Consider the following 25,776-nt stretch of genomic DNA (forward strand, 5'->3'; position numbering starts at 1 on the left):
TATTTTCCGCTCAGATTATGGATGTGTCACTGCAACCTTAAATGTCCTCAATGCTGCTATTGTTGTTGACTTGGCCAAAGCTTTTGATACGCTAGACCATTCCATTCTTGTGGGCCGGCTAAGGAGTATTGGTGTCTCTGAGTGGTCTTTGGCCTGGTTTGCTAACTACCTGCAGTGTATAAAGTCAGAAAATCTGCTGTCTCAGCCACTGCCTGTCACCAAGGAAGTAACCCAAGGTTCAACCCTAGGCCCCACGCTCTTCTCAATTTACATCAACAAGATAGCTCAGGCAGTAGGAAGCTCTCTTATCCATTTATATGCAGATGATACATAGTCTTATACTCATCTGGCCCCTCCCCGGATATTGTGTTAAATGCTCTACAACAAAGCTTTCTTAGTGTCCTGCAGGCTAAAGTTAAATCTAGACTTGGTTTCCTCTATCATAATCGTTCCTCTTTCACCCCAGCTGCCAAACTAACCCTGATTCAGATGATCCTACCCATGTTAGATTACGGAGACATAATGTATATATTAGCAGGTAAGTGTGCTCTCGAGCGGCTAGATGTTCTATACCATTCGGACATCAGATTTGCCACCAATGCTCCTTATTGGACACATCCCTGCACTCTATACTCCTCTGTAAACTGGTCATCTCTGTATACCCGTCACAAAACCCACTGGCTGATGCTTATTTATAAAAATCACTCTTAGGCCTCACTCTCCCCTATCTGAGATATCTACTGCAGCCCTCATCCTACACATACAACACCTGTTCTGCCAGTCACATTCTGTTAAAGGTCCTGAAAGCACACACATCCCTGGGTCGCTCGTCTTTTCAGATCGCCTCAGCTAACGAAACAGGCTGCATCAAACACTCAAACTGGACAGTTTTATCTCAATCTCTTCATTCAAAGACAATCATGGACACTCTTACTGACAGTTGTGGCTGTTTTGCGTGGTGTTTTGTTGTCTCTACCTTCTTGCCCTTTGTGCTGTTGTCTTTGCCCAATAATGTTTGTACCATGTTTTGTGCTGCTACCATGTTGTGTTGCAACCATGTTGTCATGTTTTGTTGCTACCATGCTGTGTTGTCATGTGTTGCTGCCTTGCTATTTTGTGGTCTTAGGTCTCTCTTTATGTAGTCATCAAAAAGAAAGGAGGACCAAGGCACTCTTCATATAATTGATTAAAATGCCTTTATTAGTATGGCATGTCCAATAGAAACAAAGTTTTTGTTTTAAACCGACGTGTTTCGGCTGCATGGCCTTCGTCAGGGAGTACAAAAAAAAGGAATACAATGTCCTCTTTTTAACAGCTTTTCAATAGGTGAAATACTGTAGCTATGTTATCATAAAAATACAACTCCAAACTAGAAGTATCAGAACACTAAAAGGTAGTTCTAACCTTAAATATGACTGGGAGAAGTGTCAAGAATAAGAAAGCTATATATTCCATAGTACACTAGAACACAGCAAAACATGAACAACAGTCTAAGCATAGCTGAGGGCAATTGAGCAAAATGTCCACTAGATGACAGCAAATGGACCCATCACGACCCTACAGGAAGGGTGAGAAATCCATATCTTCATTTAAACCAGGGGAAAAAAAGTGGACTTGGGCTTAAAAGGTGTTTTAGAGGGAACAGAAACTGCCTGACCTGAGACACTGGCGTCTAGTTGGAGAGATGTTTTGTTTGTACCAGGCCTTCAGATGTAGATTCCTGTAGAAACTAAATATGTCAATCTTTGTATTAAATTCATTAGTTGAATATGTAGGGCAAAGGACAGTCCTTTAGACAATACCCTTATGTAATCATCAGAAAGGGGTTCTCCAGAAATGTTGATCACAGCCTTGTTCTGGTCCTGCACCGTGTGGTTAGATAGTCTTGATTTCTTCCTCCCCCTCTGTGTTGGCCTCTTCCGTGTCCTCTCCTGTTGTTGTGGAACCTGCGTTACTCCTCTTCCTGATCCCTTCTTGGGAGGAGCTGGCCTCTGAGCGTCTGGGGTGATCCTCATCGTCACTGCTTGTAAAGTTGAAAGAAACAGCGTTCAGGGCTACAGCATTCAGGTTCTGAAAGATGCAGGTATAAGGGCTGGATTACTTGACAGAGAGAACTTGTTGTGAAGGGGAGCGCCTCGTGATACATCAGAGAGAGTGTATTTTGTTATGAAATACAGCACTGAAGCAGAGAGCATTAAAATAACCATGAAAAATAATTGGGGAATCATCCAAAGTGATACGCTACTACGCCAAGTCTTTCCTGAGCCACCAGTCATAAGCTTTAAGAGATGTCCTACCCTAAATGACAAATTAGTCCACAGTTATCTTCCGGGTGACTCTCAAAAAACTTGTCTTGACCACAAACCCAAGGGCTCCTTTAAATGTAACCATTGCAACCATTGCAGTAATATTGTACAGAATAAGTATTTTGTTGACACAGCTTCCTAAATGGAGTATTCCGCCAAGCATTTCATTAACTGCAAAACCACTCATGACATCTATAGATTGGAATGTCCACAGTGCAAGGTGTTCTACATTGGACGGACAAAGAGACGCCTTCAAGACTGCTTAGTGGAACACAAGTACGCCATACGGGTAGGCAATGAAGACTACCCCATGGCAAGGCACTACAAGTCCCTACACCATGGCAACCCTGACTCCCTACAAGCTAGGGGTATTGATCATATTCCGGCCGCTATTAGAAAAGGGGACCGTCTTAAACAGTTAAACCAAAGGGAAAGTTTTTGGATTTACAAACTACAGGCCACTAAATACCCTGGTTTAAATGAAGATATGGATTTATAAACTACAGGCCACTAAATACCCTGGTTTAAATGAAGATATGGATTTACAAACTACAGGCCACTAAATACCCTGGTTTAAATGAAGATATGGATTTCTCACCCTTCCTGTAGGGTCGTGATGGGTCCATTTGCTGTCATCTAGTGGATATTTTGCTCAATTGCCCTCAGCTATGCTTAGACTGTTGTTCATGTTTTGCTGTGTTCTAGTGTACTATGGAATATATAGCTTTCTTATTCTTGACACTTCTCCCAGTCATATTTAAGGTTAGAACTACCTTTTAGTGTTCTGATACTTCTAGTTTGGAGTTGTATTTTTATGATAACATAGCTACAGTATTTCACCTATTGAAAAGCTGTTAAAAAGAGGACATTGTATTCCTTTTTTTTGTACTCCCTGACGAAGGCCATGCAGCCGAAACACGTCGGATTAAAACAAAAACTTTGTTTCTATTGGAAATGTCATACTAATAAAGGCATTTTAATCAATTATATGAAGAGTGTCTTGGTCCTCTTTTCTTTTTGATGACCAATTTACCCCTTTTACCAAAGAGCACCTTCTATCTACCAAAATGTACTATTGTGTACCTTAGTAGCGCTTCCCTTCCTCCTCTTTCTCTTTATGTAGTGTTGTGTTGTCTCTCTTGTCGTGATGTGTGTTTTGTCCTATATTTATAATACATTTTTTATTTTTAATCCCAGCCCCCGTCCTCGCAGGAGGCCTTTTGCCTTTTGGTTGGCCGTCATTCTAAATAAGAATTTGTTCTTAAACTGACTTGCCTAGTTAAATTATGGGTAAAGACATTTTTGAACCCCTTTTGGTGTCAACAAATATATATTAAAAAAAGATTTGATGAAAAAAAATGTGTTTACTCAGTGTATACTTCCATTCATTTTTTTAAACTGGTACTGGGCTACATTCAGACCAGTCCTGTGAGGCTTGTGGGTGTCCTTGAGCAATGTACGTGTTCATGAGAGTCTCACCTTTCCATACAGTTGTCATTTTAGTGTGTAGCCCAAACTGTTCGAACACTACAGACTTAAGTTGGCAGATCGGCAGTAGAATAGAACGGAGAACACCATTGTGTTCGTGAGAGTCTCATCCTTCCATAGAGGGGTCATAACACATTATAGGCCAAACTGTTCAGACGCTACAGATGTTTTCGTAAGAAGACAGGTTTTCACCTCAGATGCTGAAGGCTGACATCTGCGGATGCGGTGGATTGAGTTGCAGCCCATGCAAAAAAACATATCTCTAGTTTAAAACAGACAGATTTATTATTATTTTTTATTTACATTTTATTATGCAGGTGGTGGAACTCAGCGATGAGGGCTGGGTCCAGGATGTTCCAAGCGGGGACCTAGCACCCCTCCTCTGGGCCATAACCATCCCAGTCAACCAGGTACTGGAATCCCCTGCCCCGAGGTCGAGCACTCAGGAGGCGCCTCACCGGGTAAGCTGGATGTCCGTCAATGAGACGGGGGAGAGGGGTGGGCCTGGAAACAGGAGACAAAGGGCTGTGAGACAGAGGTTTAATCCTGGATACATGAAAAGTGGCATGTATACAGAGGCTAAGAATCTTAGCGATGTGGAAAGGGCTGATAAAACAGGGGGAAAGTTTATGGGACTCCACCCGGATGGGCAGATCACGAGTGTACAGCCATACCCTCTGCCGAAGACAGTAGCGGGGAACAGGGGTCCGGTGGCGGTCCGCCTGTCGCCAATACCTGGAGTTAGTCTTGAGAAGAGCAGAGTTTGCTGAGCACACACACAGTGCGGGCGGTGACAAATGCAGAGACGTCAGGAACCATGGTGGGCCACCAAAAATGTTGTCGTACAAAGGTGTCGTGTCTTTAGCTATGCCGGATTAAGTAATATGACATGCTATTCTATAAAATAATTTCTCCATAATTACTATTACCTGATTGAGCTAATCATGTTAATGTAATTAACTAGAAATAATATTACATCAATAGCAGTCAACATTAATCTTCATCTTAATTCAGTCTCATCTGAAAGTTGTAAATTCTTGGTTATCTGCACGAACCCTGGCTAACAATTTGAATCGGCAATACAAAATTGGGTTTTATCATTTTTTTACTAAATACCTAACTAATCACACAGAATTACACATACACATAATTAAATCATAACTTGATTACAAATTACGTCATAAAGGATAACGTCCCTAGCGGGCGGAACAGATATGATAGCTTGTTACCCAAAAGAAAGGGGCTGGGTTTGAGTGAAGGAGCGGGAAGACTGAGGAACAAAGGCCGAAGCTGTGCTATCTTAAATACAGTATTTTATGCATTCTAAATTACCGCCCATTTGGAAAAGGAAAATGCAATAAATATTTATTTTGAGCTTCGTTTTGGTAGCTTGGTGGTAGATGGAAGGCCATGTTGCCCAAACGAGTTCTTTGAAGAATGTCTCTGGTGGTCAATTGGATACGTTGTAGTAACGTCGTTGTGTGATAGACGGGATACTCTGTCTGTTCCTTCCTAACCCTCGTTTGCATCTGCTGTTGCTAACTCAACGGCTAGGAGGTATCACTTCTGTAGTGAATAAGAGTTCAAAGTTCATACCATTCGCAACCAAAGCTCACGCTGATGTTGGCTTCGTTCTGTACTTATTATCTGAACCATTCTGACATAGGACCGTCGTCCTACATCCTCGGAACAGGAGGTTATATTGTCGTCAAGGGCTTATATAGGAAGGGAGAGGAGGGCGTGTTTGAAAAGTTTTATAAGTTTTATAGCCCATGTCCCTTCCCCGGATTGAGCAGACCTATCTTATGAAGACTCAAATCTCACATTTTAGAAGCTAAAATCACATTTCATCCCATCACAAATAATTTAATATTCATACATTTAAATTGAACAACAATTCCATGTGAATCCGATAACTCTGATGTGTAGACTTTCCACTGTAGAGTTTGTCATCTTATCATTGATGAGAATATCTCAGATGACAACCGAACTGACATCATATTCATTAAGTACCTCTGCATATGTTCAATTGTTCGGATTACCAGAATATAGTTCATTTCCCCCCACCTACTGATGTTCCCAGAATCTCTATGTTAACCAAGGGTTTTGCAAATTAACCTACCCCCCAGGCCAACGTCATGACAAAGGCAAGGGTCCGACGGGATATTGATGGCAGGCAAGTCTGGAGGAATGAGCCCATTCCAGGACCGAGGTACAGACAAACATCTGGTTAGGGCCAACTTCGAGAAGATTGTAGCCCCCAGAGAGGCTCAAAAACCGAGGAGATGAGTGGTAGCAGGTATTGTTTTTAACCGTGATACCATTAAGGCCCTGGTAGTTGATACACGGGTGCAGGGTTTTGTCCTTCTCCACAAAGAACCCTGCGCTGGCGGGGGAGACAGATGGACGGATACACTCTGCAGCCAGGGAGTCCCCAATATACCCTTCCATCGCCTTGGTCTCCGGACCCGACTGGGAATAAAGCCAGCCCCTGAGGTGGTGTAGTGCCCGGGAGAAGGTCGATAATGCAGTCGTAGGGCCGATGCGGAAGAAGCGCTGTGGTCCGGGCCTTGTTGAAAACCTCCTGGAGATCCTGGTACTCCGTGGGAACAGAGGAGAGGGCGGAAGCTTTTCCCAAGCCCGCAGGAAGATGTCCTGTGCCGACTTCAGACAATGAGCGTGGCAGAACTTGCTCCAACCCGAAATAGAACCAACAGTCCAGTCGATGAGGGGATTGTGCCTCTGAAGCCATGAAAACCCCAATACCACGGGTACCTGAGGAGATTCGATGAGCAGAAATTGCATAGACTCACTGCGGTTACCTGACACTCGCAGGTTGATAGGAACCGTATTATGGGTGACTCTGCCAATAGAGTGACCGTCCGTCTCTGACGTCCATGGGAATGGAGAGGGGTTGAGTGGGGATACCCAAACTTTTGCACCAGGGTAGCGTCTATAAAACTCTAGTCAGGTCCAGAGTCAATAAGTACACGGAGAGATTTAGACCGGTCACCCCACAGCATGATGGCATGGAGCGGGGTACAAGTAATGGGAGATTGGAAATTCTCTGCCTGGTCTTTTAATGGACAGTTAGAAATTAAATGTCCTGTAGTTCCACAATACAGACAGCTCTTGGAGTTCAGTCCGGGTAAACATTCGGCAGGAGACAATCTAGCTTTGCCAAGTTGCATATACTCCGGAGGAGGCAAGTCGGCAGACCTCTGTGATACCCGGGGGAACTCGGATTCTCTTGGTAATGTAGAGGCCGGGGACTTCCGGGATTCCTCTGAGGTAAGGTGGGATCCGTGGACGAACGAATGTGGCTGGGAGCAGACCTCTCCCTCCTACGTTCCCGTAGCCGCCCATAAATCTGTATGGTAAAGGCGAGGAGAGAGTCTAGATCTATGGGCAGCTCTCAGGCAGTGAGCTCATTTAACCTCCTCCGATAATCAATGAAGGAACGTGTCGAACAGGGATTCCGTGTTCCAGAGACTCTTGGTGGCCAATGTGCGGAAAGCGACAGCATAGTCTGCAACACTACAGGAGTCTTGATGTTGGAGGAGTAGCTTCTGAGCAGCCCCTCTCCCGGACAATGGAGAATCTACCATATTTTTTACCTCCGCCATGAACTCCTCCAGACTGAAGCACACAGTGGATTGTTGCTCCTACACCACCATAGCCCAGGCGAGAGCCCTCCGGACATCAGTGTTATCAGGTACTCTAACTTTGAGCGGTCCAGGGGGAAAAGAAGGGGGCTGCAGCTCGAAGATGAAGGAGCACTGGGAGATAAACGTCCAACAGGTTCCTGAATCTCCATTGTAGCGCTCCGGAGGAGGTAAGCCGGGTTCTCGAGAAGCCTGGGGAGACCCGCTGCTGACAGCGGGGTTACTGTGAAAACGGCAGGCAGGCTCAGGGCAGGCAGAATGGTCAGAACTGGGTGGACTAGAAAACAGAAACTAGCGATACTGGAAAACGGGAAAACACACTGGTAAGACAAGACGAACTGGCAACAGATAACAGCAAATGGGAGAAAATGGGAGACACCTGGTGGGGGTTGGAGACAAGCAGGTGTGACAACGTCACCTTTTATTGTGATATTGAAGTAATTAAAGGTGTGGAGAGAAAATACTTGAAAACTGACTTCAATATTAAATGGTGCTATAAAAATGTCCTGCAGTGAGTTACAAAGTATTGGTTTAGAATGGCAATGAAATATTAACTGTATTGTAACATCCAGCTCGGTCTTGCATATTCATGGACAAATGGGACTTATATTACTTTGAATGCACAATGTTATAACTACAATTTGGTGCCCATGCTTTTCTATAACAAGTCCCTCACATGTACACGCCTCTCCGATGGCCTTAATGACAGTTCCGACACCAATGTAGCAAATTTGGGGATCTCGAACCCAGTTCCAGTGACTGTCAACCCAACACCTCAGCCGTTACACCAAGAGATCCACACCTTTTGACAGGGTCACTATGACATTAAGGTTGTTCCAATATCCTCTCTATCACCTGTGGCAAACACAATCAACCTGAAACAAACACACTCACAACATTGCCGATACTTGTCACCAGAAATCAATGTTACGGATTGCACTTTTAAGCATCTTTGACATGACCCATGACGCCAATTCAACGTCTACTCCACATTGGTTCAATGTAATTTTATTGAAATGACTTTGAACAACGTTGATTCAACCAGTGTGTGCCCAGTGTGGAGGTTTCAAGATTGTTTCCTGTCCTGGATGTATTTTTTACATCCACTTTGATATACCACTGTATAATTAAGCAATAAGACCCAAGAGAGTGTGGCTGTTCTTAATCACAACATGAAGCGGAGTGCCTGGACACAGACCGTAACCGTGGTATATTGGCCATATACCACAAACCCCAGAGGTCCTTTATTGCTGTAAAAAAAAGAACAGTAAACAAGTATTTTTGTGTCATACCCATGGTATCTGATATACACACGGCTATAATTTCCAATTGAGAGACTAAAATTGGAATGTGCTGTATATGATTTGGAAAAGGTCATGTTTTTATACCGCTCATAGTAGTATGGTGCCACCTTGTGGAATATTTTGAAAGGAAATACTTTTACACCAATTCCTCATCCATAACAGTAGATGACAGTAATTGATACAGCTAAAGAGAGAAAACAATACTAAAAAAGCCATGTCCAGGTCCTACAGAAATTTCTATGAATTGGCAGCTAATTAGCATTTCATTTTTGAGGGATAAATACAGGCAAATATATTGATAAAAGTCACCTTGGCCATGTGTAGGGTAAGCCTACACAAGACACAAACCTTAGTTTAAGTGTTTCTAAAATCCCCCATGGGGAAAACGAATGGTGTAAAAATGATTTTTTGTTTGACCCTGAGGTTATATGGGTAGTATGACTCATAATGCGGTACTCTATAGATTCCTACCAATGGTGTGGCTCTTTCACTGCTCCTGGCATCACTGCACCACCACTGTCCGTATGATTAAATTAGCCACTGACTTGCTCATTTGCACCTTCACATCCACCTCCTCTCTCCTATGAGCATAATGTGTAGAACATCATTAGATACAGCTTCAAAAGTGTTGCTGTCTTTTTTTAAGAGAAACGGGGCTGGCAGGTAGGATTTAGTTCCTCCTTGTTTCTGGCCCACACTCCAGTACAGTAGGTGGCGGTAATGCACCATAACGTTGGATGCCAACCGCCGATAAACCCCACAGAACAATACATTTCTCTCAAGAGGCGTGGCGTGACGACACCACGTTCTGACAGGAATATCGCCCAAATTTGGCGGCAGTTTCCTGTGTGCGTTTACACAAGCCCCATGATGGTACGCTTTTCTCGCGTGTTGGAGCGGAGCTCCGTATTTGCCGCGTTCCTCCGCCAGAAGGACTGGTCGTCCAAGTTTACCACAGTGAAGTGTTCAAGTACAAAGGCAGAACCGCTACTTCACAGAATGGAGTATCAGGTAAGATACTGTGGCTATCATCTACTAGCCAATGTGCTAGCAAGTTAACGTACTATCTAACGTTACCTCGCTAGTTTGACAAGTTTATGGCTCACGTTCAACTTGATCAACAGCTTGCTATACATACAAATAAATGAGAGCCATTTTCCTACTTCGCCATCTATCTAGTAATCATTTACCTTCAAATCAGCAAACTAGTGTTCGCGTGCAAGGGACAAATACTATTAAAACTCCCGAATGGACTGGCTTTGGGGTGGACGTTAGCTAATTTGCTCTCTGTTGCAAGTTATGAGGTTAGGCAGCATGGCGCGGGTCAGTTTTAGCAAACTTCTCAGCATAAATGTTTTCCTCAAGTTATTTGTCAAAAATAATAAATACTCCGCTGAGCAATTTTATATTTTGTTAGCCTACTTAAACTAGTTAATATGCAAACCCCAACGCTCCAATTAAAAAGGTGTGCACTGTTCAGACAGTAAACGTAGCTGCTGTACCAAACATACCTGCTCAACTTTCACTTACTTGCAAGCTAGCCATCTCCACAAACGGTCTCTACTATCTAGCTGGATAGCTCAGCCCACAGGCTACGTGTGGCTGGTGAAGTCATGGTGCGAGATTATTAACAAAGTAAATATAGCTACCATGGTAAACTCATGCATTCAACAGACAGTGACAGTCTGCTTAAAGTTTAGACCACTGCGCCTGGCATGTGAAATTATTTTGTTAAAATGTAAGCGTTTTCTCCCCGTTATCAACTATAGTCTGAATGAAACACGTGTGTGCATCAAACACTACGAAAGTGGAATTGGCAAGGTTTTAATTTTTAAAAAAAATTAAATTCTGGGGCGGCAGGTAGGCTAGTGGTTAGAGCGATAGACTTGTAACCGAAAGGTTGCAAGATCGAATCCCCGAGCTGGCAAGGTAAAAATCTGTCGTTCTGCCCCGAACAAGGCTGTCATTGAAAATAAGAATTTGTTCTTAACTGACTTGCCTAGTTAACTAGGCAATAAAGGTAAAATAAAATGCAATGCCATCCAGAGATATTAAAAACTATTTGCACTCTTGTGTTTTATTTCTGCCACTACAGGACGCAGTATGCACCCTCAATACCCTGCAGACCAATGCCTGTGCCCTGGAGCAAGTGCGTCGAGAGCGGGGTCACCCTCAACTCCAGCTCCAGGCCATGAGGGGCTTCCTGGAGCGAGCAGGCCTGGTGGTAAATATATTCTCCAGCAGTGTCTACCCCTACCATTTATTCTGTGTCTACCCCTAACATTTGAAATGGTCAAGAATTGATTATCTCCTAATCTAAATGTTTTCCCATTTTGATTCCAAGGTGGAAGAACTTGACCATCTCAATATCATTCATGTCACAGGAACGAAAGGCAAGGTGTGTGGAGTGTGCGTTTAAATCCACTAATCTATGAGCTAGACCCAAGCTCGTATCTTGTGCAAAGTTTGCTAAACAAATGTTGTAAACAACTTGTTATGGCATTGTTGGAAGAAGGTGAGTAATGTTTCAAATGTTTTATCTTTCAGGGGTCAACGTGTGCCTTCACAGAACAAATACTGAGAAGTTATGGTTTTCGGACTGGATTTTACAGGTACATATCCAGAAGTATCAAATCCAGAGCAGTCCTAACTACAGCAAATTAATTGAGAGAGAAAAAAAGGACTGTTTCTGATGCAGAGTTGAGGACATTTACTTGTGGTTACCAGCCTCATCCAGTTAACCCAGCCATAATCTGTCATCTGATTTCCTGCATGAAACATTATTCAGTAAGTTCACTGACTGCTGAGTCAACGTTCTTGTGTAGTAGTTACAGAGCAGTGGTCATGATCGACTGTGGCTAAATCGAGTGTGCCTATTGCGCTGGCCAATCGGATAGCTCAAATCACCAGACGGCATCCACAACCCTGGCCACAGCCTATGTGTGATTTCAAAACTTTTTTTAAACCATGGCCAGAGACTGTCAAAGAATATAACAAAGAGCTGTGGCTTTTGAGTGAGTTCATGTCTGTTTTTATTCAGCTCTGTTAACACCTTTTACATTTTTTATTAAACACTACTACAAAACACAACGCACTTCCCCCTACATCCACTCTCGCTGCAATTAATGATTAGCCAAGTGTCTCTATAGCCCTGGGTTTCTATTGTTATTAGCAGTTTGTCTATTTTAATATTCAGGAATATTTCACTTTCTTTGGTCATAGGAACAGCATGAATTTGTGCATGATGCAGTGCAAGACAACTGGGAACTCAGAAATCTCCACCGTCAGTGCGTTCAAGACAACTGAGAAAAAATGATCCCACTGGGAAAATTTGTTTTGAACGGTCATCCAAGTCGGAAACTCTGGCATCTTTCTAGAGCTCAGACTTTCCGACCTGAAGATCAGACGTTATGATTTTACCAAATTTATTTTTTGCATAAACGTCATTCATACAGAACTGCTTTTATTAGGTTAGTGTTAGATAAACATTCCCATGTTTTAGATTTTTAACCCTTCTGAAGATTTATTGGAGAAACGAGACTCATTTTAGTCATAAGAAATTGAGAAATGTTTCAGTGAATTTCTACTCTACTGCAAAGGTTTGCTTACCATACCCCTATTTTTAAGAATTAATCATCCTCAATTATATATTTTAAGTCATGTTTTTGACTGTTAACACATTTCTTTTCTGTCGATTGCAGTTCCCCACATTTGGTACAAGTCAGGGAGAGGATAAGAATTAATGGAAAACCAATCGGCAAAGAACTCTTCACAAAATATTTCTGGCAGGTGTATGGACGGCTGTATGAAACCAAGGTAGTTGTGGAAAAAGGTTCCGATTCCAATTGTAGTGACGGTTTGGAGTTCTGCTTTCTGTGCTCCTGGTCATTGACCTCCAAGGAGAAGGGTGTGTCCTTAATGTGTTTCAGAATATGACACATTCTCCAACCATGACAGGTTGCTCCCTCTTCTTTTCCTGTAGAGAAAATAAAATTAATAGATTCTTCAAATATTTTTAAGTTGGACGTACTAATAAAGTACCACTGTCTGAACTGGAAACTAAATGAGTTCTACTTATACATTTAAAATAGCAGGGCCCTTCACAAATTGCCTGTAACCGGTATACATCTGGACTTGGGCCATTGCCTGTAATTCAGCCCGCTTTACCTTGTGTAGTATTCCTGTCTCTAGCCGTTAGAACTGATAATTGAGTTTAGGAAGAAAATGAAAAACCTCTCGTCCTATAATGACCAGTGCATGCATGTGTGTCATATGATTTGTTGTAGATGTCCCATGCTGTAGCTGTCGCCCTTAAATGAGGTTGCGTATTTGCTCTTTGAGATGTTGAGGGGATACTACGAAGCTGTTATAGTAATATCCTGTTGACCTTTGACCCCTCTCAGGACACTCACGGGGGGAGTATGCCCGCTTACTTCCGCTTCCTGACAATCCTGGCCTTCCACATCTTCCTGCAGGAGAAGGTAGGTCGCTATAACCAGTGTACCACATCTCTCATATCAGGTCCTGTATTCCCATCATACCTCTGGTGTCCCTGTGCAGCATTGCTGGGGTGTCTAGGGCTGGTGGGTGCTCCCTTTCCCTTCTGTCCTTGTTCATTTCTTCACACACCTGATAGGATTGGCATGAAAAAGGAGACAAGGGGCCCCTCATGTTTTGCAGACACTATAATGCATAGTGGTGACCTTTTTTTAATTTTTTATATTGGTGGTTTTATATTGGTGTCTTCGTGGCTACTAATGAGTCACAACCTGTACTGGTAAACATTTCTGATGAGAGTTATGGCCGATCTGTCACAGGGTCAGATCGACTCATCAAATCAGGAAGTTAATTACATTTCATGACTCAATTCTTCTTGGTAAAATAAAAAAATGGCACTCATCAATTCTTTCAATTGACCTCTTGAAATGACTGAATAGAAATGTGGGTTGAGCTCAGCCACCCATATTGTCTTGTGATGCAGGTGGACTTGGCAGTGATTGAGGTTGGGATTGGTGGAGCCTACGACTGCACAAACATAATCAGGTAAGAAGCATGTAGTTGGATCCTATGGGATGGGAAATGAACAGGATTTAGTTCAATGGTCCGTAATCACCGTTAATTAGATTAGAAATAGATCTCTTTGATGATGCAGCTGATGTAACCATTCCCTCTCATGGAATCCCCCTCTGCAGCATACCCTAATTCCCCTCACTGTACCCCCTGGCTCAGTTCCAAAGTCTCTAGTGACTACTGCTGTGTGCCTAATGTCTCACTGAACTCACTCGACAAGCCCTTCCACCATTTTGTCCTATGGTGCGACCTCGTTAACAAAGCGTGACTGACTGTCTCGTCAAGCCTCCCATTTGTCAGCAGCCCCATTTTGCAATGAAAGGTCTCCATTTATTGTTAGTTGATAGAGCGAGAGAGACATTAGGTGCTATTTGAAGAGGGTTGTTGAGAACAGACTTAAATGAGTTAAAGACTTTCAAAAGATGTGCAACGCAGGCACAAGCATTCAGGTTTTTGATATGCTTATCTAATTCTAACTATGTATGGAATACATTTTCTACGCTGGACAAATTATTAATTTGACTTGCCCCTGTACTTTCCCATAATTGAGATGCAAATCATTCTCGCCTGTAGGACCTCTCCATGGTCAGATCAAAGCTAGTACTACACTAGATGGTCACCAACAAAAGAACTGGTAGATCTGACATGCAGTTCATTTCTGTTCTCACCCTTCACCCGCTGGTTACACTTTCAAAACAAGTAGCTAATACAAACTAGTTAAAGGTAGACTCAGCGCTATGACGTAGATGCAGAAAGTAAACCACCTAATGGGGTCAATTTCTGAAACCACTAAGAGCGTTGAAACCGGAGGCTCAACTTCTCTGTTTTGTTCCCGTGGCTACTACGCTGTAACAGTGTGAAGTGAAGCCGTACGCATGCGCAGATGATGTGAGATCGGAGTGTTGCCTGTCGTTCACTTCTACCACATGGCTATGTCATTTAGTCTACCTTTAACATGAAATCTGTTTAAAAATGTAATTTATGCCGCCTCTGCATGCAGTATCGTACAGACCATTTATCTCACTTTCCCTGCTGTATAAACAAAGTTATTTTGTGTGACGATCCATTGAGTCCACTGAACTCTGTAGTCTATGCTCTGTATGTCCTCCTCTGACAGGAGGCCGTGGGTGTGTGGCATCGCCTCCCTGGGTATAGATCACACCTCAATACTGGGGGATACCATCGAGAAAATTGCCTGGCAGAAAGGGGGCATTTTTAAGGTTAGATTGCAGTACAGTTTGACTCTTGCTTTGTCAAGGCCGCACTTTTGATACATTCTGACACAGAACATTTTCAGAACAGCACCTCTAGAATGTTACAAAGTAGCCTCAATTGAGGCGTGGTTGTTTAATGCATGTAGTAAAACACCAAGAAAGACACAAGTGTTAACATTTTGACTATGCTGAAATAAACCGTAGGAGTTACTGACGTTATTGAATTATTTCTCGTGTCTCCTCAGCCAGGAGTTCCTGCCTTCACTGTGAAGCAACCAGACAGCCCTATGGTGGTTCTCAAAGAGAGAGCGAAGGAGATTGGGGTGAGAGCCAATAAAGAAGTCATAAAACAAGATACAACATTGTCTGTAGACAGTTTGTAGATACCTGGCCTACAATGATGTATGAACACAATGTTTCCCCTGTATTTATTTAGCAGTGGTGCCCCACTCATTTTGGAGGGAAATGTCCTTTTAAAAAGTCACAAGAAGTGACCTCAGTGGTTTAATGAAAACATTTTTCAAAGAGCCTCGTAAGAATTCTATGATATATAAGCAGTAAGCAGTAAATTAGCAAATAGTTTAATGTCACATTTCAGGGTAACACATTGGCATAATATTGGACTTTGATGTGAATCTGTCCCTTGGACTGTCCTTGAATAACTTTGACTATTTCTCCTACCCTCTCTCTTCCTCCTCCTCAGTGTCCTCTCTGGGTGTGCCCAGAACTGGAGGAGTACCCTGCTGACTCGGGACCTCTGCGCCTGGGCCTGGCTGGCCACCACCAGCGCTCCAACGCCTCCCTTGCCCTGCAGCTCAGCCACAGCTGGCTACAGAGACGCTGCCTTCCTGGTAGGTGGGAGTGAGTGTTTGAGGCTGGTCTGGGGGTGGTAGGGTAAAGGAACAACCTGGGTGTATACAGGTGTGAGATTATTGGACATGGTATGTTTTGATTGTGTGGTGATTTCAGGTCATGTGTATTCCTCATCTTCTACTCTTCTGTAGACCAGAGCATCCCTTCCCCCGCTGGCGAGAGTAAAGGCGTGTCACCGGCCGCTGGCTTCCAGCCAAGCCCCATTATGGCGAAAGGTCAGTTCAATAGAACAACTCCAACACACTCACCTGCAAAATAACAGCCTCCAGTGAAACCCACGGGGGTGAACAGTCACCTGAGCATTGATAGGTCATGAAAATACTAAGTGTTTTTCTCTGAATTTGAGGATTGTGGGGTGCGGGTTGAATTACTAATGGCTTTATAGCAGAGGACTAGGTGGACTGTATATCAAGGTCCATGGTTCGTTCCCCTGTTTCAGCACCAACAACCAAGGAAGCCTCCAGCGCAACTTCCTGCTTACACCTATCCAATCATTTTAGATCTGCAGTAGATGCTAGGGTCCCATTTTGGTATTCAGCAACAGTACATCACTTTCCTCTTGGGCGGTAGGGCTGGAGGACACTGAATGGCCGGGGAGGACCCAGACTCTGAAGCATGGCCCAGTCACCTACTTCCTGGATGGGGCCCACACCACCCGTAGCATGCTGGCCTGTGTAAGCTGGTTCAGCGAGGTTGCCTCTCAACACGAAAGAACCACAGGGTCAGTATCTGCGTGTGAGTTTGTGCTCCACTAGGTCTGTGTTGTCCTGTCAATTGTAGTCTATGCACCTTACCATTTGTTGAGCTCTGCAATTCAAGCAAAGTCTGTCAGTTGATAATCTCTGGTATCCTAACCGTATACCTACCCCCTATGTCTCCTCACAGTGGTCCTGTGGTCAGAGTGCTACTGTTCAACGCCACAGGGGAGAGAGACTCTGCAGCCATGCTAAAGTTACTGGTTGTGAGTACCCTAGGCTAGGTTAACTGCCCAACAACGTGATGTGTGATGGTATTGTCATATACAGTGCATTCGGAAAGTTTTCAGACCCCTTCCCCTTTTCCACATTACAGCCTTATTCACAATGGTGAAACAATTATTTCATCCATCTACACACAATACCCCATAATGAGAGGGAAAACATGTTTTTAGAAACATTTGCAAATTTATTACAAATAAACAGATGCATACAGTTGAAGTCGGAAGTTTACATACACTTAGGTTGGAGTCATTAACTCGTTTTTCAACCATTCCACAAATGTCTTGTTAACAAACTATAGTTATATCAAGTTGGTTAGGATGTCTACTTTGCATGACAAGTCATTTTTCCAATAATTGTTTACAAACAGATTATTTCACTTATAATTCACTGTATCAGAATTCCAGTGGGTCAGAAGTTTACATGCACTAAGTTGACTGTGTCTTTAAACAGCTTGGAAAATTCCAGAAAATGTCATGGCTTTCTAGAAGCTTCTGATAGGCTAATTGAAATAATTGGAGGTGTACCTGTAGATGTATTTCAAGGCCTACCTTCAAACTCAGTGGGGATGTTTTTCAGCAGTAGGGACTGGGAGACTAGTCAGGCTCGAGGGAAAGATGAACGGAGCAAAGTACAGAGATGAAAACCTGCTCCAGAGCGCTCAGAACCTCAGACTGGGTGAAGGTTCACCTTCCAACACGACAACGACCCTAAGCACACAGCCAAGACAATGCAGGAGTGTCTTCTGGAAAAGTCTCTGAATGTCCTTGAGTGGCCCAGCCAGAGCCCGGACTTGAACCCGATCGAACATCTTTGGAGGGACCTGAAAATAGCTGTGCAGCGACGCTTCCCATCCAACGTGACAGAGCTTGAGCGGATCTGCAGGGCAGAATGGGAGAAACTCCCCAAATACAGCTGTGCCAAGCTTGTAGAGTCATTCCCAAGAAGACCCTACTGGCAGTGATTTACAAAGGCGCTTCAAAAAAGTGCTGAGTAAAGGGTCTTAAATACTTAAATGTGAGATTTAAAATGTACAAACATTTCTAGACATGTTTTTGCTTTGTCATTATGGAGTATTGTGAGTGGGGGACAAAGTAATTGAATAAATTTGAGTAAGGTTGTAAAATGGAAAAATTCTAGGCGTCTGAATACTATGGACAGCAGCTAGCCTAGTGGTTAAGAGCAGTGGGCAGTAACAAAGGTCGCTGGTTCGAATCCCCAAGCCGACTAAGTGAAATCTCTATGTGCCCTTGAGCAAGGCATCTAACACTAATTGCTCCTGTAAGTCGCTCTGGTTAAGAGTGTTTGCTAAATGACTAAAATGTAAAAGTATATGCCATGCTAGTAGGACAACTGTAACTGATTTAGTTTTTTTTTCTATATTGGGATTTCAGCCGTGCCATTTTGACTTTGCTGTGTTCTGCCCCAACATCACAGAGGCCATTGCATCATGTAACGCAGGTAAGGCTATCACATTGTGATTTCTAGCCAGGCATAACATACATCAACTACTTTGTCAATGACTGCGGCTTGACAGATCAAACGGTAGCCTAGTATGACTAAATGAATAGCTCTGCTGTTGTAATTATGCATTGCGATCTGTGTTAATCATTGGTGTGGATGTGAGCATGTTCTCACTTCACTGTCAATGGAAGGGCAAAGAAAGATGTTGCTGTGTTATTAACATGGTGTCCAAACCAGCAAACATTGTCATAAATCTATTGGCCGAAGTGTTGCTTTTATGTTCTGGCTATTAATGTTTGAAAAGTGAAACTAAAATTAAATCGTTCTGCATGTGATTTCCCTTTGACAATCTGCCATTTTAAATTATACCCATTTTGATTCTGGAAGAATCTAGCATAGTAGCATTGTGTAACCTTTACCCCCGAATGCCTTCTCTCTCTCCTCAGACCAACAAAACTTCAATGTCTCTGTGGAAAACATGCTCACCCGTTGCCTGGACAACCAGAGGAGCTGGCGCCTGCTCAACGGCCAGGAAGAGAAGCCCGGCGACCAGCTGCTCATCTCCCGCAATGTTCTCCCACTGGTGGCAGCCGAGTGCTGCAGCAAAACCTTAGTTTTCCCCTGCATCCTCAGCGCCCTCCAGTGGCTCAGCCAGGGCAGGGACTCTGTCTTGGCACATCCGGACAAGAGGGTCATCCCCGTCAAGCCCAGCGTGACAGCCAAAGCCGCTCCGCTAAGAGATGCCAATGGCATCCACGTCCTCGTCGCTGGAAGCCTCCATCTGGTTGGGGGCGTCCTGAAACACCTTGACCCTTCCTTTGCCTCTTAAAGGGATGGTTCTGTCAGAACAGCAATAGATCAGATTGATTTGTCTGGTAAGCAGAATCAAGAAGAAACCCTCTCTGGAGAGCGCTAAATGCTGGGATATCATGCAGCCTAAGGGGAAGCTTGTTAGCTATGCTTACTGGTAGGTTATTCAATTTGCACCAGGCAACAGGGTTTTGTGTCACCCCCAGTCCTTGGTAAGCATAATAGAAATGGCCATTGCATTTCAATTGATAGAGGGCTCTGGCCAATACAAGTTCATGTCAAATGTTTTAGCCAGTACCACACACAGCCTTACTGAGGATCACATGTTTATTTTATTGTGACAGGGAGTCATTTTGAGACTGGTCTCTTTTACAGATGAGCCCAAAATAAAATTTTAAAATATATACACATCAGTACACTATGAAAAGAACCAGAGATACAGAACAATCAGTGTAAGGTTCTGGTACAAATTCCAGATAGACACCAAAGGAAGCTTAAACTATATGTATTACACACAAACTGGATGCTACAGCTCCATAGCACACAAACCGGTCACACATGCATATATATTTATGCCTTCTGGCTAGGTGGGGTCACCTCTTTGGGTCTAGGATAAACAGTCAGTCAGTGCTGGGCAAGAACTCTGTTCCTCCCCCCTATTGATGTTAGCATGAGTCCAGATCCTTTGTGGGCAGGTGTGTGTAAGAGAGACTATAGTCTCTCACACACAATCTAGCCTCCCCCACACTGCAATAAATCTCCAGTCCCAGCATCCTAACCAATGACAAGTTATTACTACTAATTCATGGATTATGCAATTATAAACTGGCTCATGCAACACAAATGGATTCAAGTCAAATAGTCTCCAACAATAGAAAACAAATATTAACCTTAAGTCTTATATTTGAAGCCAAAACTGTTTACATGGCCTTTTGGGGGGTTAATTTGTGCGCCTTCTAGTATGACACGGGTGTTTACTGTTATTGTTTACGCAAAGTGGTATTGTGCTTTAAAAGCGTTTGAGGAGAAGGCAGTGGGACGGTAGGCCCTGAAAATGACAGGTAATCCAAAGAAAGTGTGGAAACGGTTAGTCAAAGGCCTCACTCTTTCCACCCAGTACGTTTCTTTGGGTTGTGTACAAGAATGGCTTTCTTTCCTGTCCTTTCATTGCTACCAATAAGAGACACATAGGGAGAGTGTTGCAACATGAACTGGATTTCTTACAAAGAGAACAGTTTAAATTTTGTTTCACTATTTCTTAGTGAGATCCTCATTTGCCGATCTCGCGGACTTGCATTATATGTTGACTGTATTCTTAAACATTTCAAATGTGCTTCGTGTAGCTATCATTGTCTTGGTAAATCAGATATTCTCCCTTGTTAAATCAAAATGTAACACCTCTACAATAAAACTAGACCTTTAGCGTTGAGCATGATATCAACTAACATGTCTGTAAATTACTCTAAGCTAAGTCTTTTATACTGCAGTTGCTTTGTGACATTAACATTTCAAAATGTTCACTGCCTTGTAAATTTGTGTCTGTACGTCCACTGTAAAGAAACACACAATCACACTCTAGAGGTAGGGTGTATTTGTAAATCGGTATCTGTTGCAAAGTTTTTTGCAATAGGACCCGTCTTAATCTAGCAACCAAATGGAACAAAACCGGGAGGGACCTACCTACATTTGTCCGTTTTCTGTTGTGGAGGAATGCAAAATGTTTGACAATGGAAACTGACTAATGAATACATCCCCCCCCCCCCCCCCACAAAAAAAATCACCGGGGGTGTGTGTACTCACTAGGAACCCAACGGAATAAAACAGGGAGGGCTCTACATGAATTTGTCCAATAGAAAGTAGAAACTCTTGTTTCCTGTTGCAAAACGTTTTGGACTAATGCTTATACCCAAAGTACCACGGAAATTAGCGCTTGATTTGAGTGATTGGCCCTGTTCTAGTCTGACATTGCAGTCATTGCTGCAGTACACACAGCAACTAATGGGTGACCTATTATCGACTGCACAGCCAGGTATAAGATTGCTACATTATATGCTACAGGTAGCTGATATGATCCAGGCGTTGTACGATCTGGCAGGTGACTGCAATGTAGTTGGCCTGGAATGCAGCCAATATTTCTCTGGGGTTTAGAAACTGCTAGACTATTCCCAAATCTCTTTCAAGGTGGTCTTAACATTTCAGAGAAATTCTATGGTTTTAAATGTATGTGCACTTAAGATAATTAAATGAATCATTAACAGGTGTGTTTTCTTATGCATCATATTGTCCAGTTTGGGAGCGCTAGTATTAATGTGGTTACTGCATTTTCAACTCTTTCCATAATTTATATTTGGTGATTGACTTGCTTTGTACACGGCCTGGAATGTAGCCAATGTAATGAAGATGAAATTGTTTTACATTCTCAATGTTTCAAGCAGAACATGTAATTTGTTGTTAAACAAACGAGGAAAAGTACCAAAAACACAAGGAAAAATGTATTACCTAAAACAAAAGATTAACGCAAAACAAGAAAAACGTACGACGTAGCAGAATTTTTTTATGCGTCAGTGCGTAAATCCTGCCGGAAGTGTGTTTCTTGCAAGTATGCTTTTTTAGAAAAATGGCGACCGACAAAATATATATGTTTACGGCTACTATTGTGTTATTTTTGTTATTTCTCAGAGAAAGCCATTGCAGGTTACATCATCTTAAACTCGAGGTAGGTTTATTTGCCAGTTTCATATGGCCGCTTACTGTCATACAAGTGAATAGGGTTTCATGCCAATCAGACCTAGCTGCTAGCTAGCTAGCGGTTCATCATAATAAATGCATCGTCTAGTGTAGCTAATTACGCGTGGATACGACATAAGGTCGCAATACTTGCTCGTCTCTAATTGTATTTAACATGTTATCCACTGAGCGTTTTAGCTAACAAGCAACACTTGTTAGCTATGTTGCTATTGATTTAATAGCTGGTCACCTTGTACTATGATTTGAAAATGGTAGGCCACAGTTATTGACCAAGTGTGGTGGCCAGCTAATCTCTAATGCACTGATACTACAATGTTAATTAACAGTGACCTTGATCAAAATCAAATGTTGTTTGTCATGTACATTCTTTCAGGATGACATTCGACAGAAAGTCCACCTGAACACTTTTGGCTTCTACAAACATGGTTACATGATAGTGAATATGTCCAGTCTTACCCTTACTGGGGAGGATCTGGACAAGATTGACAGCTCCACGGTAAGATCCATTTCAATATCTGTCAGTGGTCTGTTCAATAACTGTTCTGGGAATTGTCATTGCATGAGAAGTCCCATTGGGAAATGATGTAGCCAGGTACATTTAATCTTCTTATTAACAAAATGCATGGCTCTGACCAACATCTATTTTGTAATCTTTGCCTGTTTCCTATTCAGGTTGGATTCAGTCTGGATAGGACAAGCAGCAATGGCTTCTCTACGTATTTAGTGAGTATCCATTCTAGTCTAAGATCTGTTTTGTTGTTATTACTGAAGCTTTTCAACATGGACTAGGCCTACACAGGAGGTACTCCTACTAACAGGATGAGATCAATAATGTCTGGTGTGTGTGTGTGCACAGGATGATCAAGATCTGGACTACTGTGTCCTTAAGAAGTCTCCCAGCAGTGACGTCGCTGTGGCATTGCTGTTATTTGACTTCAAGAAAAATGAGTGAGTTTCTATCTGACCGCAGGGAACCCCATGTACCCTTCTACAAAGAGTTACCATTGTTTACAAATAGTTTTTTAAAAATGTAATCAGGCTAGTTAACTTGATGGCTGCGGTTTTACAGTCCACTAAACAATTGTGCTATTGTTATGTTTTTTTCCCACATTATTTCTAACTTGTTTTATACATAATGTTTCTGCCACCGTCTTTTATGACTGAAAAGAGCTTCTAGATATCAGGACAGCGATTACTCACCTCGTACCGAAAGAAGATTTTTTTTCTTTAACGAGTCGGACACAAAGGATTTACTCCGGACACCCGACAAGGCCCTCATCATAATCTCATTCGCAGGAGAAAGAGACAAATATATATTGGGGATGTAGGTCTGGGTGCCTTGTAAGGATCCGATGACGAGTGGGTAATCTGCCTTTGTACGTTGGCAATCATTGGATTAGAAAATAGACTCACTACGAGCACGTACATCCTACCAACAGGGCATTAAACTGTAATATCTTATGTTTCTCCGAGTCGTGGCTGAATGACGACATGAGTAACATACAGCTGGTCAGTTTTACACTTTTTTTTGGCAGGATAGAACAGCAGCCTCTTGTAAGACAAGGGGTAACGGTCTATGTATATTTGTAAACAACAGCTCGTGCACGAAATATAATGAAGTCTCAAGTTTTGCTTGCCTGAGGTAGAGTTTCTCATGATAAGCTGTAGACCACACTATTTACCAAGAGAGTTCATCTATATTCTTCGTAGCTGTCTATTTACCACCACAAACCGATGCTGGCACTAAGAGTGCAGTCAATGAGCTGTATATGGCCATAAGCAAACAGGAAAATGCTCATCCAGTGGCGGTGCTCCTAGTGGCCGGGGACTTTATTGCAGGGAAACTTAAATCTGTTTTACCTCATTTCTACCAGCATGTTACATGTGCAACAAGAGGAAAAAAACTCTAGAACACCTTTACTCCACACACAGAGACGCACACGTACAAAGCTCACTATACATTTGGCAAATCTGACCATAATGCTATCCTCCTGATTCCTGCTTACAAGCAAAAATGAAAGCAGGAAGCATCAGTGACTCGGTCAATAAAAAAGTGGTTAGATGAAGCAGATGCTAAGCTACAGGACTGTTTTGCTAACACAGACTGGAATATGTTCCGGGATTCTTCCGATGGCATTGAACGTGGTCCAAAAGACTTCTTAACAACTTCTACCCCCAAGCCATAAGACTCCTGAACAACTAATCAAATGTGTCATGTCTTTGGCTATGCCGGATTAAGTGATATGACATGCTATTCTATAAAATCCTTTCTCTGTAATTAATATTACCTGATTGAGCTAATCATGTAAATGTAATTAACTTATGGCTGGGGGGCAGTATTGAGTAGCTTGGATTAATAAGTTGCCCAAACTAAATGGCCTGCTCCTCAGTCTCAGTTGCTAATATATGCATATTATTATTAGTATTGGATAGAAAACACTCTAAAGTTTCCAAAACTGTCAAAATATTGTCTGTGAGTATAACAGAACTGATATTGCAGGCGAAACACTGAGGAAAATCAAACCAGAAAGTGGCTTCTATTTTGAGAACTCCATAGCCTGCCTTTGCTCCATTTAAAGGGATATCAACCAGATTCCCTTTCCTATCGCTTCCTCAAGGTGTCAACTGTCTTTAGACATAGTTTCAGGCTTTTATTTTGAAAAATGAGCGAGAAAGATAACATCGCGTCATTATATGGCCGGGTGCCAGCAGCGTTTTGTATGCGTAACAGAATTTGGGCAGCCATTGCCTTTCCCTCTCCGACTGAAAAAGACATTTGCAGTTGATATATTATCAATTATATAGTTTAAAAGCAACCTGAGGATTGATTATAAAAAACATTTGACATGTTTCTGTGGACTTTACGGATACTACTTGGAATTTGTCTGCGTTGTCGTGACCGCTCTTTCCTGTGGATTTCTGAACATAACGCGCCAAACAAACAGAGGTATTTTGGATATAAAAATCATCTTTATGGAACAAAAGGAACATTTATTGTGTAACTGGGAGTCTCGTGAGTGAAAAAATCCGAAGATCATCAAAGGTAAACGATTAATTTGATTGCTTTTCTGATTTTCGTGCCCAAGCTACTTGATGCTAGGTGTACATAATGTTTTGTTGAGCGATCGATAAACTTACACAAATGCTTGGATTGCTTTCGCTGTAAAGCATATTTTCAAAATCTGACACGAATGGTAGCTTAACAATAGGCTAAACTGTGTTTTGCAATATTGCACTTGTGATTTCATGAATAGAAGTATTTTTAGTAATATTTGAATGTGGCGCTATGCAATTCAGCGGTTGTTGATGACAATTATCCTGTTAACGGGATGGCAGCCATAAGAAGTTAACTAGAAAGTCGGGGCACCACAAAATAATATTTATAGAGCTGTTATCTTCCGAATAAACTCTTAAAGACCTAGTAATATTTTACATCAATAGCAGTCAATATTAATCGTCACCTTATTTCAGTCTCATCTGAAAGTTGTAAATTCTTGGTTATCTTCACGAACCCTGGCTAACAAGTTGAATCAGCAATACAAAATTGGGTTTAATTATTTATTTATTAAATAACTAACTAATCATACAGAATTACATATACACAGAATGAATCATACCTTGATTACAAATTATGTCAAAGGAAAACGTCCCTAGCGGACGGAACAGATATGACAGCTGGTTACACAGAAAAGGGGGCTGGGTTTGAGTGAAAGAGCGGGAAGACTGAAGAACAAAGGGAGAAGCGATGTCTCTATCGGGCCGTAGGCAGCTACTCTATCGCCCAAATGGGAAATGGGTTAGAATTTAGAATCATTTAGAATTACCGCCCATTTGGAAAAGGAAAATGCAATAAATAT

The 25,776-nt window shown here is 42.4% G+C and overlaps 2 protein-coding genes across 4 annotated transcripts in view; both read left to right on the forward strand.

Annotated features, from left to right (window-relative positions):
• Nucleotides 1-21,428, forward strand: part of LOC139408375 (folylpolyglutamate synthase, mitochondrial-like) — a 46,623-nt gene extending 25,195 nt beyond the window's left edge. Inside the window, exons 2-16 of one of the 2 annotated variants that reach the window (XM_071152168.1) lie at nt 4,112-4,255; nt 10,859-10,987; nt 11,108-11,161; nt 11,311-11,375; nt 12,465-12,579; nt 13,167-13,244; nt 13,745-13,806; nt 14,951-15,053; nt 15,293-15,370; nt 15,751-15,898; nt 16,052-16,135; nt 16,491-16,641; nt 16,806-16,881; nt 18,292-18,358; nt 18,808-21,428. In XM_071152168.1, the coding sequence (XP_071008269.1) occupies nt 4,112-4,255; nt 10,859-10,987; nt 11,108-11,161; nt 11,311-11,375; nt 12,465-12,579; nt 13,167-13,244; nt 13,745-13,806; nt 14,951-15,053; nt 15,293-15,370; nt 15,751-15,898; nt 16,052-16,135; nt 16,491-16,641; nt 16,806-16,881; nt 18,292-18,358; nt 18,808-19,190 (1,737 nt within the window). In that variant the 3' untranslated portion in view covers nt 19,191-21,428. Of the gene's footprint in view, nt 1-4,111; nt 4,256-9,604; nt 9,775-10,858; nt 10,988-11,107; nt 11,162-11,310; nt 11,376-12,464; nt 12,580-13,166; nt 13,245-13,744; nt 13,807-14,950; nt 15,054-15,292; nt 15,371-15,750; nt 15,899-16,051; nt 16,136-16,490; nt 16,642-16,805; nt 16,882-18,291; nt 18,359-18,807 lie in introns of those variants that run through there. The other variant, XM_071152169.1, reaches the window with a different exon arrangement.
• Nucleotides 21,429-21,727: 299 nt separating this feature from the next.
• LOC139408376 (G protein-coupled receptor 107) overlaps nt 21,728-25,776 on the forward strand; it is a 29,574-nt gene continuing 25,525 nt past the window's right edge. Inside the window, exons 1-4 of one of the 2 annotated variants that reach the window (XM_071152170.1) lie at nt 21,728-21,887; nt 22,293-22,415; nt 22,592-22,642; nt 22,776-22,867. In XM_071152170.1, coding sequence (XP_071008271.1) covers nt 21,789-21,887; nt 22,293-22,415; nt 22,592-22,642; nt 22,776-22,867 — 365 coding nt within the window. In that variant the 5' untranslated portion in view covers nt 21,728-21,788. The remainder of the gene's footprint in view (nt 21,888-22,292; nt 22,416-22,591; nt 22,643-22,775; nt 22,868-25,776) is intronic. The other variant, XM_071152171.1, reaches the window with a different exon arrangement.

The sequence above is a fragment of the Oncorhynchus clarkii genome, chromosome 5, assembly GCF_045791955.1.
Source record: "Oncorhynchus clarkii lewisi isolate Uvic-CL-2024 chromosome 5, UVic_Ocla_1.0, whole genome shotgun sequence".
Lineage (NCBI taxonomy): Eukaryota > Metazoa > Chordata > Actinopteri > Salmoniformes > Salmonidae > Oncorhynchus > Oncorhynchus clarkii.